Raw genomic sequence first — 18,073 nt, 5'->3', positions numbered from 1 at the left:
GCTGCATACACAGCTGGGAGGGAGACGGCTCTGACAATGAGCGACAGTGTTCCTAGTGAGCTGAGCAGGGACTGGATTTGGTATCGCTAAGCCATTCCCGTTGCTCGGGATCCCAGATCAGGAAGAATGCTCCCCCCCTGCCCCCAGTGCCGTTCTGCTCGACAGCCAGTCGATTGCAGTGCAGTAATGGACAGTTAAATCCAAGGGTATTTATCAGCTCCCTGGATGAACTTCGATGCTCTGCATCTTAGGTTGCTCCCACTTAGAAGGGAAAGGAGCCCATGTTATACTTGTCACAAACTCAGATCAGCTCCAGGAGTTCAAAGGGACTGAGAATGCAGCACTGCCAATACCCGCATCCTGTTTTCACAGGGGTTTCTAATGGGCAGGGAAGGCGGGGTGGAGATCAGTACAACATTGCCCCAGTAACTCAGCCTGATATGCAAATCTCACCACTCAGCCCCTAAAAGCAGGACAGCAGAGAGATGTGGACGGCCAGTTAAGAGCACAGGACTTTCCAGACTAGATCAGCCCAGTGGGTCCATCAGTGTCCAGTTCCTGACCAATCCAGAATCTTCAAGGGAAGGGGCAAAATATCCAGGTGGTGTAACTTGCCAGCAGGGGAAGTTTTCTCCTAACTCCTTTAGACAGTGAATTGGTTTATATCCCAACTAAGGAGGCTCTCATTTAGCCTCATTAACTCTCATGCTTCACGCAAAAGGCCTTAGTGCTGGTTTGAAATGGCCTTTCCTTTGTTGTTGTATTACAAGGTTGCCAATAGCCAATTTATCACCTCTGTACCAGCCATTATTGTGTGCATCTCACATCCTCCCTTATGTCTTCCTCCAAAGTAGTCCCAGTCAGTTCAACAGCATTTGAATCCCCTTCCGTTTTACGAGGGGTACCAGGTTAGAAGTGGCGTGCTCCAAATTACCACCAAAGCATATGAACAGGGTGGTACTATTAGCATCTGAGGTCAGATTCTGAGATGGTTCCCCCTGACTTCAATACAGCTTAGATGAGGCCTCACTTCTCTTTATCCAATCTTCCTATATATTTTACTGCTCGTCATTGTGACAGCCACTCATCTTTCCACTTCTATCCCGCCTTCCGTAACAGGATCTCAAAGTGCTGGGCACACGGCCTGCTATATAACAACACAACATTAAGACTGAAGACAACAGCAATGTAGGCAGAATCATTATTTTCCAGAAGAAACTGAGGAAGGTCATTTAAGTGTCTTGACCCTCTGGGTTCTCTTCCTACCATGGCAATGTTAGGAGCAGAACACACATTAGGATCCCTAGTCCTACAATTTAATCACAAAATGATCCATCTTGATAACGTTAAAACTCTGTAGAAAGGGACAAAAACTGTCCAATAAAAGTGAAACAGTTGAAAGAGAAGTAGATGACCTTCAGCTTTGCCCTGGAAGTGGAGGAAGGGTGACTTGTCCAAGTTCACCTGCTTGGTCAGTGAAAAAGCTGGGAACAGAACTTGGAAATCCTGCCTATCAGATATAGGCTTCCTCTGCTGTCTCATGGCGTGTGGTTTGATTTCACCATTTCCACTACATGTTGTTTATCTGATACCCGGGTAAGTAAAATCTTCATTAATATACACATCTCATAGAACTGGAAGGGACCTCGAGAGGTCATTGAGTCCAGTCCCCTGCCCTTGCAGCAGGACCAAGCCCCGTCCCTGATGTTTTTTTTGTAAATCTATTTCCCCAGGCCTCTATATGGCCTCCTCAAGGACTAAACTCACAACCCTGGGCTGACAAGGCCAATGCTCAAGGCCCTCCTTCACTTTTTTAAATTACTCTGATGTCCCCCCCATCTCAACTGGGTAACAAGCTTAGACTTATATATCCTTAGCTGTAACCAATGAGATACCCAATTACAATGGATTTCAGCAGAGCCACAGCTCAGAATATTGTGCACGAGAATTTACTTCAACCCCCCACAGATTTGCAAGGCTGTTTTGTACAAAAGACCATTTTTTTTTTATTTCACAAAATTGGGTGGCTGTGTTGCTGGAATAAAACCGGCCCTATACATAGGATCAGATGAAAAAGTCGCCACAAGTATTTATACAGAAACACAACAGCGTAAAGAATTCAGGTACTTTGTAGGATCATCACTAGTACAGTAAAAAATAGTCTCCATCTGGATCCTTTAAATTTGAAATTGATCACACTAAAAACAACCTGAGGTTATTCTAAACTGGACCATGACCTGAATCGGATTGCACACTCGCTCCAAAGCCCCTGGAGGGAAAGGTAACGTTTGGAATGGTTTCCTTTTTTTTTTTAACATGAAAGATGAATGGAGGGGACGGAGGCCCTGTAGGTTTTGTGAGCTTAACAATGGAAAGTGTTACTCACGAGGCCAGGTACAATTGTATGAGCACGGAGTTGATGCGCAGACATCCCCAGACACATGCACACATTCTCAGGGCCTGGAAGATTCAACTACGAATTTCAAGGCAATCTGTATTTGTTTTGCTTTATGAAACAGCTGTGGGGGGAACCTTTCCTCCCCTCCACCCATTAGTGAAATAGCTGTGGTCAAGCTTTGAAACAAACAGCCCACCTTATACTCCTGATGGCATGAAGCTCCATCCCCAAATGATCCTAAGAACGTCCTTGGTGAGGACACTTGTCAGAACGCTCTCCCTGGAAGGAGAGGGTCAGAATCACGTAGAGGATCTGAACCATGCGGTCCTTAATGGTGAAGGCAAGGAGCAGCATTTGGCAGTCAAAACTCAGTCCATAGTAGTGGCATTGTATTGGTCTTCTCAACTGCCCCTAACCCCAGAGTGCACTAGGAGCCAACTGCCAGAACCTGTTCCTCAGAGCCCTGCAAAGAATGGAATGCTAAAGCTCAGCAAGAGGGGGATGAAGCGTGAATAGGAGCGAGTGTTCTCCAATCGCAGTCCAGAAAGAGAAAGTACCACGTTACTGATTTCTGCCCACCCCGGCTGTCTGCAAGAGGTAGTTCTAGCGTTCACACCCTCAGCCGCCCCAACCCAATCCCATACACTAGTACTTCATTGCTAACTACTATTGTCAAAGTTCAGCTTTAAAAGAAAAAAGTATATGCTCCAAAAAGAGGGACTAAAATTTGTTTTATTCCCCAGTTGACTACTGTACCGAACTACTCAGAAGGAAGAGGTTTTAACTACAAACTTCTCCTCCTTCCAATTAAACCCCAAATAAAATATAAACTGGAGCAGTAATGCTCAGCTGGAGTGGTTGTATTCTAACTGATTCACTCCTGGGCTCTATTCACATCAGATCAATATTTTCTTTAATAAGTTAGCAAGGCAGCCTGGGGGCTCTGCTACTGCCCTTAGTGATTATCTACCTGTAATGAGTATGGTCAGAATGAACAGCTTCCCCTCTAAGGCAGCGGAAGGAGAACTCCCGCCTCCCTCCTCTTATTGGCTCAAGCCATTGGTTTGCTCTATCTGACCTTGATGGCTTTGCGTATTACATGGTATATTACACTTTAGAGATCCTGGAGGGAAATGCCACGTACTACATCCTAATAAAAAGCCCCCCCCGCTGCTAACCAATGGAAAGATTAAACAGCAAAAGTACCACCATCAAGGAAAACCAGAGCAGAGCACTCATTCCATAAGGTACACAAGTGTGTGAAGGACGTCCTGCCGGCATTACGGAGGTACTCTGATTACTGCTTTCTGTGTTCAGTGTAAGTGCTGCCCAAAGGGGAACAGCCAACCAACGTCAGAGAGAGGGGAGGAGGTGCAGGCAGGCTGAGAGGGGATCAAAAAACCCTGAAAAGAAGAGAAGGAAAACTGAAGAGATCCTTTTTTGGTCAACACTATCTTGGTTCTAGGGACCAGATTGAGAAATTGCTTGTTGCTGGCTGAGTTAGGGAGCTGCTGCAGCTGGTGTTGTTCCTGCTGGAGGCGGAGTCACTCCATCAGCTGGCGGTGGTGGCTGCTGTGATGGAGGGGGATCTGCAAATACAGCGCAGGGAAACATGTGAGCACCAGAACCAGATGAGATACAAACGTTAGTCAAGTCTGAAATACACATATTCAACTCAGCTACTCTCTTTTTGAAATCCTTCTGTGTGTAGCAGTGACACAGGGCTTCCCGAGCAGGCCTAGCACTGGAATTGTTTCGCAATCGCTCCTGAGGGTGTCCATGACCCACTAGAGCTTTTTCATCTCTACATTCTACGATTAACACTTGGCATTCGTACTGTGCTTTCCTCCCCCTGTACAAGCTCACGTTCCTCTGCCAGCCCTACTACTTATGCTACAGAGTGGGTGAGTGAGGCAGACAGCTTTAGCGACTTGCTGAGATAACGCAGGGAGCTGTCAGACCTGGGTTTAGCATTTCACTCTTCATATCTCCCCATCCTGTGTTCAAACCATTAGCTCAAGCCTGTCTGTGTAAAACTGATGCAACTGCACTTAACAAGCAGAGCTCTGCACATACAAATTCAAGAAGTGTATGAAAGTCAACAGAGGCAGCCACCTGAAGAGGTGGCTCAGTGGAGAGAGAAAAATGAGGGTAGGTACAAAGGCCATGTTTCAGGCACAGTGATTGGAGCACAGGGAAAGAGATGCAGATGGAATAAGACTCGGTGGTTCAGGGGAGTCAGCATTCCCCAACAATTCCCTTACACCGATATCTGAGACAGCAGCATCCAATCCTTACCTGTGCTGACAGGTAACTGCGAGAGTCTCAGGTACCACCGTATACTGACTGCTCAGAGACAGGACATTTTAGGAGCACAAGTATTACAGGTGCTCAGACTGATGGCTCATCCTATCCCTTTTTTGCAGGGTCAGTAACCTTTGCAGCGTGGAGTGCTGAAATTCGACCTTTAAACCTCTAGGTAATGGTCCAAGTGCCAGTGATACTTTTTAAAGTCAGTAATAGTCCTACTTATAACTGCTTCACTACTAAATAAATTAAGGTGCAGAGCTTTAACGTTCAAGGTGGTGGTTGGTAGCAGTAGCTGGTCTTTTGTTAATCCACAGGTGGCATGGCTTTGAGCAAGTTCCCAGCTGCACTGGGCAGGAAAGGTGAGGGTGAGCTCCTGCCTTGTGTGCAGATGAAAATCAGCTCGCACGCCGCTCTTGGCACATGTGCCAGGGGTTGCTGACCCCTGCCTTCTCCCATCAGCGCAAACTAACTACAACATATTTAGGAAGAAGTGCAAAGAACTCTATACTAGATGTGCATTCCTTTTGGGCTTATGGATATGCATTACTTCTGGGTACCATACAGCTGTATAAGTAACCTCCATGAGTCTAACACCCTTTGGGCCAGAACTTTAGCCGGTGCAAGCCATTGTACTATCAACCGAACCATCTGGATTTACACCAGCTAAGGACCTGCCCCATATGGCTTTAGGTTCTTTGTAACTAGCTCTCTCATTTTAAATTTCCACTTTTCTGAAGACAAAATTCTGCATTAGTTTTTGGTATCATGCTGCTGCACTTAATTGTACTGTGGTCACAACTCAGTCACAGTTATGTCTTGAACGCATGGCTACGTTCGACACACAGCTGCGACTGGTTTTCACGCTGACCACAGTGCCTCACAACCTTCAAAAGTGAACCACAAAGGGACAACAGAACTGCAGAGGGAGACTTAAATCTTCTAACGCTCCTTTGATGGAGATTCTGGCTGGTAACAACGTACAGATCTGATGGTTCCCACAGCGCGCGCGCGCGCGCACACACACACACACAGAGTTTAAACTACAGTCGCTTTTTCAGGAATAACGAGACAAGCAATGGAAAAAACACACAAAGTACATTCAGACAGAGCTAATTCTCAAAGCCCACTTACACATGCCATTTGGAGCTGCTAGGGGAACACGAGGTCCAATTATGTTTCCCGACATTGGTGGCATGCCAGATGGGGGAGGGCCACCGCTGGCTGAGTGGATGTTGGCTGAGACAGATGGCATCATTCGGGCCGGCATGGCCTGCCCAGGTATCATTGAACCTGGCCCCGGCATCTGTCCTGCAGGGACGTTAAAGAGAGACTGAAATGAAGCTCAGTTAAAATACCTATGTGAACAGAAGAGGAAAAATATGGCCTAATTTGTTCTCTGAGCAGGAAGAGAAAAATCTCACATGCTCACATTCAGCTCTGTGCTTCCATTCCAAATGCCATCTGCGACCATCCCAAAGGAAAAGCCTCCCCCACCACTGAACAACATACTCCTTTTCTGGAAGAATTGCAGTGATATCCATGTTGCTAAAACCTTGTAACACAACAGGTAACTGGAGAAGATTATTCACAGTTGCCTCTAGAAACTGATGGAACCTCAGTGAAGTGGTGATTGTTAGTGCTTTGTGAAGTCGTATTACCATCTGCACAAGGAGAACAAGGCTTCAAAATAGCAAAGTACTGAGTAAAAACGGGTGGGGAAAGCACTAATGGGTTAACTTAAGAGAGCTGCAGTCACCTAGCTATAAATTACCACTGGACAATGCAAAACCCATTCGGACCTCCATCCAAGGAGTGTTTTTTATAAAACTCAGTAAGCGCAGCCCCCCAGGTGGCTTAAGTTTTGGGAGCATCAAGAAAACATTACAATGTTCAGAGTCCAAACACCTACAACTCACTGACTACATTTTAAAACCCCATTGGAAGAGAACAGTCCATAATCCATTACATTTCCTGCTGCAGGATTCAATGCACATATATTTTACATCCATGGTACTTTAGGGAATCAGTCACTAGTCAGGGATGGTAGCGACTTACAAACATAAGGATTATTTTTAAAGATCCCTTCCATCCCAGACCACGTGGTAATTATGTAAAATAGAATATCTGATTACGGAATCCCTTAAACATAGCCCCACACCCATCTTCTCAAACAATGAAGTGAAACAATGATGAAATTTAAAATCCAAGGAAATTCATAGGTCTGTATTTAGGACTGAAAGTCAGTAACTGGGCACAGGGATACATGTGTCTAATGCCTGCTTAAGCTCAGTTACTGGATGAGAGGCTTATATGAATGGTTTTGCTAGCACCCACTATTCTTTTAGCATCCTTCCAACTTTATTCTTGAGACATTTATAACGTACTATAGAATTGACTTATAAAAGGGAGTCAGCACTGTGGACAGCATCACTGTGGCTTTTCAGGCAACTGCACTGGTCTGCAAGTTTAATAGCCCAGAGGAGCCATCCCTCCCTAAATTACACACACCTTCACCTACAGCAGAGCTTGGGCTGTTCTGAGCCTGGCCAACTGGAATCCCCCACACCTTGACCCTGTTCCATTGTAGGACCACTGGACAGGCAGAGTGAGGCAAGCCCCCACATCCTGACCTTAACTCCCTGGCAGGAGTGCTTGGTGGGGAAATCCCCTGTGCCCTGATCCCATCTCCAAGGCAGGAATGCCAGGGAGGATGTGTGGGGAGACAAAGTTCAAGGGATAGAGAAGGAGCCCCATTGGCTCCAGGACTCCACAAAACTGTAATCTGACTCTGCTAGTAGTGTCACCTCACATCTTTCACGCCGTAAAATCCCATGTCTATGTGCTGTGAGAAAATGGAGGAACCTTCAGATGTGAGGTCCTGGAGGACCTTGTGGGGGAATGTCAGAGGACTCAAGCCAGGAAGTGCCCCTGATGGCGACCTTACAGCTGAATAGGCAGTGTCCAGAAATGCTTGTAGAGTGGCCCAAGACACATTCTTATCCTTATCTAAGGGTGAAGTGAACTCGTGCCTTGTGTCTTACAGCAGGGAGTCCTTAAATTCAGTCAGTGAGTCTCATTGTTTAAAACAGTATCTCCCCAGCAAAGCTTGCTGACTGGCCGGTCCAATCGCCTTGGATGGAGCAGCTGCAGCTAGGTTATGAAGGCCGTCTGAGCTCTTTCAGCATCTCTATGTCCAAATCCCAGTTTGAAGCGACCCACTGCAGAAGACCCTGGTAGGCCCTGAAATCGTCTGCGGGAAGTAGGCAGCTGGGATCTGCAACAGCTTCATCTGGGCAGGATGAGATTCGCACCAGAGGAGGGGCTCCTTCCTCTGCCTATGTCCAGTGGAAGCATCTCCAGGACTGGTGCTGGATGTGGGATCCAGTGTTGAATGGGAAGGAGAGGTAGCCTGTAACCCAGGTACTGAAACACCCCGTAGTTGGAGACTGTTCATCACTCGCCTTAGCGCCAAGCATTGTATTTGATTATCTGAGATGAGATGTAGAGGAAACCCCAAACTTGCCCACAGGCAGTGAGGCATCTTCATTATTATCCAAAATGGGCATGAGTAGCATGCCATGGTGCATTGCCTCTGAGGGAGTTTCCTGCCAATCAAATACGTACAACTCTTGCTGTCCTGATGGTATATGAATGGACTGGGACACAGGCATTCTTGAAGACAGCAGCAATGGGGGACCGTACCTACTGCTGTACCTTCACAGCCTGAGGCCTCTGAAACAACTTGTTAATGTGTCTCGGGACGGAGCACTGACCCTCCCTGCACATCTCCACAACGCTCTCTGACAGGTACTCTAATTCCTCTCACAAAGTTTTATGGGAGGCCTGTCTTATTCCGACCTCTTTGATAGGACACCTTTCCATACCAAAACACCAGTAAGTAATCTGGCCTCATGGCACCAGAAAGCAGTCCAGCGTAATGACTGGCCTACGGCCCACATTCAGGCAGCATCTATTCCTTATCAGTGTTTGTTAGTCCAAGGACACTAATGTCTTTTTGCAACCGAGGGGAAAACAGAAAAATAGTAGCTTAATGCTCCTATAATAGCACGGCCTGCTCTGCCACATCTGGACCACCACCACTACGCTCCCTGGGCTGCTGGGGGTAGGGAAATTTTCACCATCCCAGCCAAAGGGACAGGGGAGAGACTATGTGGTGACAGAGGCAGGCACAGAGCCACACAGAGGACAGTGCAATCTGCTCCACCATACCTGGATCACCACCCTCCCTTCCCTGGGCTTCTGAGGGGAGACATTTTCCGAGTCCCAGCCAAGGGGATGGGAAGGTGGGGGAACCACATGGCAACCAGCTACAGGGAGGAAAGTGCAAGTTGGTGCAGGCATGGTCTGGAGCTCTCCCTCTCCCCTTCCCCAAGCTGCCAGAGGAAGGAAAATTTTCACTGTTCCAGCCTGGGGAGAGGAGCCACAAGACGACTGAGAAAGTCAGGCCAGGCACTTGTGATGCCCACCACTGCTACAGCCCCTGGCTCCCCTCTTCTGTCCCACACCCACTTGTAGCATGCACAGCTGCAGAAACTGCTTTTTTAATCACAGTCTTGATAGCATGCCCCCATTCTGTTCCTTACCATGGCTGGAAGCAAAATGTATCACTCAAGTCCTTCAAGATTGCTGTGTAGCACCTGTTGCACAGAGGAAGCTTAAAAGCCAAAATTTTTCTCCTTCTATGGAATGCATCTCCATTGTCTTTCACAGAGGTTCATTCATGAGATTCTTTTGTGTGCTGTTAAGTTTATTTACTGAAAATGGACCTCCTTAATGCCTGGCCCTCACCTATGTTTTGTTGAGCTGTGTTCAACAGCAGGCTCTTTGACCACCACTTGCGCCCACTCCCCAGCTGTTAAGAATGGGGCAAATCCACAGAAGAAAACGAATGCAGGAAGATACGTTCACAGAGCATATGGAAGTCACCCATGCAGAGAGGACAGTTAAAGTGTGTGGAGAAGAGCCACACTGGAGGAGAAGCAAGCTGATTGGGAAGAAAGGAAAGCAGACTGTACTCTCTTTGCCCCATGGAGAGTGTGGCGATGCAGGAGATGTTGCAGCTGATGATGAATCAAACAGAGCTCTTGTGGTGCTGGTACAGGAGCAGAGACCCAGTGCAGCCCATGATGCCCCTCCCCTCCCCGCACCATGTATTCTAACTCCCCTCTCCCTCCCGTCCTCAGCACCCCAGAATGCAAAGGGAAGTCCACGCCATGGGACACTTCTGAGAGCAGAAGGCTGACATTCCCCCACCTGTGGTGGCAAAATGCCCTTGCTTAACCACCCCTGAAGTTCCTGCCATTAACTGCTTTTGTGTTCCCTGAAAAAATGATTATGACAAAAAAACAGCGTCTTTATTGCTTGTGTTGCATAGGGATGGTGGTGATGGTTTAAAGGCTTCTCAGGAAAGCACACACAATTCGGGGCGGGGGGTGGAAGGAATGCCTTAAGAGCAACAGATGGGATGCTCATGTTGCTGTCTGGTCACTCCTAAAGCTGTTTTTCACAGCCTCCCTGGTTTGCAGTGACCCTTGCTGTACTCTCCTTATTGGCCTGGTGTCTGGCTTTTCATAATTCTTAGTCAGATGATCTGCCTCTGCACTCCAGCCTGGCATGAAATTTCCCCACCCATGCTCTCACATAAATTGTGGAATGCACGGCAGGCTACCACCACAAGAGGAATATTGCCTACTCTGAGATCTAACCAAGTCAGGAGGCTCCTGAACTTGGCTTTTAAACAGCCAAATGCCCATTCTACACTTGTTCAGCCTGTAACTCAAACTGCTTCTTATTGAAGTCCGAGCTTACTCCTTACTACCTTGGCTCATGAAGCCAAGTCACCCAGAATCACTGTTGGCATCTCCCTGTATCCAGCGGCAGTCTTCTGGTCTGGGAAGAAGATCCCACTATGCAGCTTTCTAAACAGACCAGAATTACTAAAGAAGCGCACATCATACACCTCTGTTGACCATTTCATACGGATGTTAGTGAAACGAACCTTGTGATCCACCAATGTCGGCAACACCATGGAGAAGCACCCTTTGCAGTCTATGTACTCTGTGGCAAGGTGGTCCAGTGCCACGATAGGGAGGTATGTTCCATTGCCCCACTGTAGTTAGGAAACCATAAGCAAAACCATCCACTATGTCTTGCACATTTTCCAGAGTCAGTCTTCCACAACAAAAGGATATTGATTGCCTTGGCTACCAAGATCACAACAGCCCTCACTGTAGGTTTGATACTCAAAATTGATTGCCCTCTGATCAGTAGCTGTCTGTGGAAGCTTGCAGTGCCAGAGCTATTGCCACTTGATTCTGAACTGTCACAGCAGGTCTAACTTGGTATTGCAGTGCTTCAGGGTGGGGACAGCAAAACATGAAGTTCCATGAAAGTGCCTTACACATGTGGAAGTTTTGCAACCACTGCTGATCATCCCGTATCTGCAGAACAATACTGTCCCACCAGCATGAGCTTGTTTCACAGCACCAGAACCTGCACTCGACTGTGTACAAAGCATTGAGTGCAGCCTGCATCTCCCCATTCCTCCTCTCCAGTGTCTCACTCATATGTTTGTGTCCTCCTCAAAGTCTTCATCACTTTCATGGCTTCTTAGGCTCTGCACATACTGCAGCAAAACGCCTGAGGTGCTCATAATACTTGCCACAAGAGTTTTAAGCTGTACAGATTCCATGCTAGCCTTGCAATGGCACCTGCATGTATGTTAAAAAAAGGGCACTAAAACACTTCTTGCAGTCGATTTCCAAAGGAGGGACAGGAGAGAAATACACTATGGGATGCTGACGAGACACACCTACAACCAAACATGGCACCATTTTTGCCCTAGCATACACTGGGACAGAAATTCACAATGCAATGGGACAGCAGGAACTATGCGACAGGTACCCACCGTGCATTGCTGACAACGCTAATGGGGACACGTTGTTGGTTTTATGCACCAGTATGGACGTGTACCTTCAACTTTAGAAAACCAGGTGCTAGAAAACAGACCTCAAATTCAACCTAATTTCATAGTCTCGACATACCCTAAGATTGCCTTCATGGACTCCTAAATGTAGGGCCATGTGAGTAATCGAAGAGGGCTCTGCATAATGTCCTCACAAGCCAACAGTTTTAGACAAAGGAAGCCAACCAGGCTTTCTGGAACAGCAGAATTTATACAGGTGGTTCCAAGAAGAATCTGTGTTCCTCTAGGGAATTCCTGATTGTAACTAGTGGAGAATACCGCTGTGCCAAGTCAAGAGGCAGAGATAACAGATTTGACTGCAGCCCCCCAATGAGTGTGGAAATAGTCAGAGATCATACACAGATAGCAAGGATGGCTGTACATAATCGAACAATGAAGCTTCCAATTAAAAAGAGATGTGTGCGGAAGGTGATATCAAGAAACAGGGGGTCACTGGCGGAAAATAAGAATGATGTCCCATCTTCTTTGACTCTTCCACAAGTTGGAATGCTTTCTCTTCTTGGGCTCCAGAAGGGTACATGCAGAGATCTGGAAGCCAGCATTTCACTTAGTGTTGGCTGGCATTCATTCTAATGGCACCAAAGTTTTGGTGCAAACAACAAAACCAACACTGATGTGATACCAGTGTAGGTTGGGTAGTTGGAGCTTGTGGTCCCAGGAGACTAAGGTACTGTAGGCACTGGGCTTAGGGAGTTGGACCTTCAATGTTAAAAGAGAGAGAAGTGCTTAGGTGTGTTGTAGGTCATACGACAGACGACATCAAAACATAGAAGCAGACCTTAAACCTTTTGCAGGAGTATGAGGACAAGGCACTTGGAGGCTTACTGAAGCCTGTCCTTCCTTGCCCAAAGAGTATAGACATGATGAATTATTCACTAGGAAGCTATGTGTTTTTCTCCCAGGCACATACAGCACCAAAGTGTGCATTTGTCTCAGGAAAGATGACTGAACAGGTCTTTTGACCTCCATGATTTGGTGACAAGACACAGTCTTGGGGTAACTGAAGTCCAGTGGTCACAAATAACCTATTTAAAAAAAGATGACTTGGCAATGCTAGTCAGAAGACAGATCCATTAGCTTGTGGCAGTGGAACTAAGATGGATGGAAAGTATGCTAGTGTGCGTCAAGCCAATCACACCATGTTTACGTGGAAATGAATCTGACCCCATCCCAGAACACACTGCTGTCCTAAACTCTTTCTACAGCTCAGTGCCAGATGTGCTGGAGTACCTCATATCAAAGGAGGAAGTTGACATAATAGGCATCTCAGAAACATGGTGGAATGAGGACAATCAGTGGGACACTATCATACCGGGATATAAATTATATCGGAAAGACAGAACAGGTCGTGCGGGTGGCGGAGTGGTACTATATGTGAAGGATAATATAGAATCAAATGAAGTAAAAATCCTAAAGGAATCAAAATGTTCCATAGAATCATTATGGATAACAATTCATTCCTCTAATATGAATATGGCATTAGGAATATATTACCGACCACCTAACCAGGACAGTGATAGTGATGCTGAAATGTTAAGGGAGATTAGAGAGGCTATCAAAATAAAAAACACAGTAATAATAGGAGATTTCAATTATCCCCATATTGATTGGGTGCATGTCACCTCAGGACGGGATTCAGAGATTAAATTTCTTGATGCCTTAAATGACTGCTTCTTGGAGCAGCTAGTACAGGAACCCACAAGGGGAGAGTCAATTCTCGATCTAGTCTTGACTGGAACGCAGGATCTGGTCCAAGAGGTAACTGTTACTGGACCGCTTGGAAATAGTGACCACAATATAATAACTTTTAATATTCCTGTGTTGGGAAGAACACCGCAGCGGTCAAACACTCTGGCATTTAATTTCAAAAAGGGGAATTACACTAAAATGAGGAAGCTAGTTAAACAGAAACTAAAAGGTAGAGTAATTAAACTAAAATCCCTGGAAGCTGCATGGAAACTGTTTAAAGACACCATACTAGAGGCCCAACTTAAATGTATACCCCAAATTAAAAAACACAGTAAGAGACCTAACAAAGAACCACCATGGCTAAACAGCCATGTTAAAAAGGCAGTGAGAGAGAAAAGGGCAGCTTTTAAAAAGTGGAAGTCAAATCCTAGTGAGGAAAATAGAAAGGAACATAAACACTCCCAAATTAACTGTCATAATGTAGTAAGAAAAGCCAAAAAAGAGTTTGAGGAACAGCTAGCCAAAAATTCAAAAAACAATAGTAAAATGTTTTTTAAATACATTAGAAGCAGGAAGCCTGCTAAAAAAGCAGTGGGGCCCTTGGATGATAAAGATATAAAAGGAGCGATCAAGGAAGACAGTGCCATTGCGGAGCGATTAAATGATTTCTTTGCTTCAGTCTTCACGGCTGAAGATGTTACAGAGGTTCCTAAATCTGAGCCAGCCTTTTTAGGCGACAAATCTGAGGAACTCACTCAGATTGAAGTGACATTAGAGGAGGTTTTGGAATTAATTGATAAGCTGAATAGTAACAAGTCTCCAGGACCAGATGGCATTCACCCAAGGGTTCTGAAAGAACTCAAATGTGAAATTGCGGAGTTATTAACAGTGGTTTGTAACCTATCCTTTAAATCCACTTTGGTACCAAATGACTGGAAGACGGCCAATATAACACCAATATTTAAAAAAGGCTCTAGAGGAGATCCTGGCAATTATAGACCGATAAGTTTAACATCAGTAACAGGTAAATTAGTAGAAACACTAGTAAAGAGTAAAACTGCAAGGCACATAGAAGAGCACGAATTGTTGGGCAAAAGTCAGCATGGTTTCTGCAGAGGGAAGTCGTGTCTGTCTAATCTATTAGAATTCTTTGAAGGGGTTAATAAACATGCGGACAAGGGGCACCCAGTGGACATAATATACCTAGATTTCCAGAAAGCCTTTGACACGGTCCCACACCAAAGGCTTTTATGTAAATTAGGTGGTCATGGGATAGGAGGAAAGGTCCTTTCATGGATCGGGAATTGGTTAAAAGACAGAAAACAAAGGGTTGGAATAAATGGTAAATTTTCACAATGGAGGGGGGTAACTAGTGGTGTTCCCCAGGGCTCAGTCCTGGGACCGATCCTGTTCAACTTGTTCATCAATGATCTAGAAAATGAGGTAAGCAGTGAGGTGGCAAAGTTTGCAGATGACACCAAGTTGTTCAGGACAGTCAAAAGGAAAAGGGATTGTGAAGAACTACAAAAAGATCTCAGCAAACTGAGTGATTGGGCAGCAAAATGGCAAATGAAATTTAATGTGGGTAAGTGTAAGGTAATGCATGTTGGAAAAAATAACCCAAATTACACGTACTACATGATGGGGTCAAATTTAGATACGACAGATCAGGAAAGGGATCTTGGAGTTATAGTGGATAGTTCTCTGAAGACATCCACGCAGTGTGCAGCGGCAGTTAGTAAGGCAAATAGGATGTTAGGAATTATTAAAAAAGGGATCGACAATAAGACAAAAGATATCATACTTCCCCTATATAAAACTATGGTACGCCCACATCTCGAGTACTGCGTGCAGATGTGGTCTCCTCACTTCAAAAAAGATATATTGGCATTAGAAAAGGTTCAGAAAAGGGCGACTAAGATGATTAGGGGCTTGGAACGGGTCCCATATGGGGAGAGGCTAGAGAGACTGGGACTTTTCAGTTTGGAAAAGAGGCGATTGAGGGGCGATATGATAGAGGTATATAAAATCATGAATGGTGTGGAGAAAGTGAATATAGAAAAATTATTTACCTTTTCCCATAATACAAGAACTAGGGGACACCAAATGAAATTGATGGGTAGTAGGTTCAAAACTAATAAAAGGAAATTTTTCTTCACACAGCGCACAGTCAACCTGTGGAACTCCTTGCCTGAGGAGGCTGTGAAGGCCAGGACTCTATTAGGGTTTAAAAAAGAGCTTGATAAATTTTTGCAGGTCAGGTCCATAAATGGCTATTAGCCAGGGATAAAGTATGGTGCCCTAGCCTTCAGAACAAGGGCAGGAGATGGATGGCAGGAGATAAATCACTTGTCTTCTGTTCTCCTTCTCTGGGGCACCTGGCATTGGCCACCGTCGGCAGATGGGATGCTGGGCTTGATGGACCTTTGGTCTGACCCAGTATGGCCATTCTTATGTTCTTATGTGCTGAACATCATTAGAGTTCTTCTAGTCCTTGAAGAAAAGAGGATTAAGGTAACATAAAACCATAAATGACCAACTGCTCTAATAACCCTTCAGGTCAATACAGGCTTGAAATTGTGCTGTTACATGCCAATTTTCCTCGTAACTGAAGGAAACGGACTCATACAGAATCCAAAGGAAAAACAAACATGAGGACTTTTTGGGGAACATTTACAAAAAGAGGAGAGACGTATCTAAATTTGTATGTAGATTCGTTGGAGGGTAGAGAGAGAATCCAGAGGGACCTGGATAAACTGGAGGACTGGGCCAAAAGAAATCTGATGCGGTTCAATAAGGAGAAGTGTAGAGTCCTGCACCTGGGGTGGAAGAATCCCAAGCATTGTTACAGGCTGGGGACCGACTGGCTCAGCAGCAGTATGATGGAAAGGGACCTGGGGGTTCTGGTGGATAAAAGGCTGGATATGAGTAAACAGTGTGCCCTTGTAGCTAAGAAGGCTAATGGCATACTAGTGTGCATTAGGAGGAGCATTTCGAGCAGATCTAGAGTAGTTATTCCTCTTTATTCGGCACTGGTGAGGCCACATCTGGAATATTGTGTCCAGTTTTGGGCCCCCCAGTATAAAAAAGATGTGGATTTGCTGGAGCAGGTTCAGCAAAGGGCAACAAAAATGATTAAGGGTCTGGAGCACAAGACCTATGAGGATCAGTTGAGAGATTTGGGCTTGTTTAGTTTACAGAAGAGAAGACTTAGAGGTGATTTAATAGCAGCCTTCAACTTCCTGAAGGGGAGCTCTAAAAAGGAGGGTGAGAAACTGTTCTCAGTGGTGTCAGATGGCAGAACAAGGACTAATGGTCTGAAGTTGAAGAGGGAGAGGTGTAGGTTGGATATTAGGAAAAACTACTTCACCAGGAGGGTGGTGAAGCATTGGAATGCATTGCCTAGAGAGGTGGTGGATCCTCCATCCCTTGAGGTTTTTAAGTCCCGGCTGGACAAGGTCCTGGCTGGGATGACTTAGTGGGGGTTGATCCTGCTTGAAGCAGGGGGCTGGAGTAGATGACCTCTTGAGGTCCCTTCCAGCCCTGTGATTCTGTGAAATCCATCCATGCACACGCTGTGTACAGCCTCTGATCAGTGGCCTATAATACAAAACCATGACATTTACGTCATGTAATATGAAAGAGCAGCAGCAGTCAACCAGAAAAGCTGTATAGATTTGAGAATTCTCTCCTCCCACTTCAGCTTCCCATCAGCTAAATGGTTTCCACTCTGGTGACTGTGAACAGGTGTATATCAAAGACCACCACAACGAAACCTTGCTTATCTAAGCAAGGATCAAAAGAGCACACTGGAAAATAAGAATGGCCATGCTGGGTCAGAAGCAATATCTTGTCTTCTGACAGTGGCCAGTGCCAGATGCCCCACAGGGTATGAATAGAACAGGTAATCAACTGATCCATTACCTATTGCTCATTCCCAGCTTGTGACAAACAGAGGTTAGGGAAACCAACCAAACAGCCATTGGTGGACCTATCCTGCATTAATTTATCTAGCTTTTTTAGAACCCTGTTATAGTTTTGGTCTTCACACCATCCCCTGGCAAAAAACTCCACAGGTTGTCTGTACTAGGGGAAGAAATACTCAGTGTAGCCTGTGATTACTAGAGAGAATCTTTATTAGGTTAGGAGGGTGTCTACAGGAGAGCACAGGCCTGTCACCTAGGGCCTCCCAAAGTGTAGCATCTGTAGCTGGAAAAGTTAACAATATTATCTGGAGAGCTGTAGTTTTTGCAGTGGCAGTGTCCTGAGGTATGAAGTAATTTAGATAGTTTATTGTCCTCTCTTTTTTGTAAGGAGTGAAAGCATGTATTATAGATTTCTTGTCTAGTGTAGGCAAAGTCCTGCTTTGAGGGATCTTGGTTGCCAGCAATGTCCCTCTATAATGTACACAGGACAAACCGGACAAACACTTTGCCAAAGAATGAATGGACATAGATGTCAGGAATCTCAATACACATAAGCTGGTCAGTGAGCATTTCAATGGAGTGGGTCATTCTGTTAAAGACCTGAGAATGTGCATCTGCCAACAAAGACTTTAAAAATAGATTACATAGGGAGATTTGCGAGCTGGGCTTCATATTCAGATTTGACACATTAACACTTGGTATGAACAAAGACAGCAATTATCTCACACATTACAAGGACTGTTT

At 45.5% G+C, this 18,073-nt stretch overlaps 1 protein-coding gene across 2 annotated transcripts in view; it reads right to left on the bottom strand.

The window, feature by feature from the left end:
• Positions 1 to 1,991: 1,991 nt before the first annotated feature.
• Positions 1,992 to 18,073, bottom strand: part of SMARCC1 (SWI/SNF related BAF chromatin remodeling complex subunit C1) — a 153,155-nt gene continuing 137,073 nt past the window's right edge. For both annotated transcript variants that reach the window (XM_074985235.1, XM_074985236.1), the window contains 2 exons: positions 5,840 to 6,016; positions 1,992 to 3,987 (listed from right to left, as the gene is read on the bottom strand). In XM_074985235.1, coding sequence (XP_074841336.1) covers positions 3,899 to 3,987; positions 5,840 to 6,016 — 266 coding nt within the window. In that variant the 3' untranslated portion in view covers positions 1,992 to 3,898. The remainder of the gene's footprint in view (positions 3,988 to 5,839; positions 6,017 to 18,073) is intronic.

The sequence above is a fragment of the Carettochelys insculpta genome, chromosome 2, assembly GCF_033958435.1.
Source record: "Carettochelys insculpta isolate YL-2023 chromosome 2, ASM3395843v1, whole genome shotgun sequence".
Lineage (NCBI taxonomy): Eukaryota > Metazoa > Chordata > Testudines > Carettochelyidae > Carettochelys > Carettochelys insculpta.
This window is presented reverse-complemented; position numbering and strand designations above follow the sequence as displayed.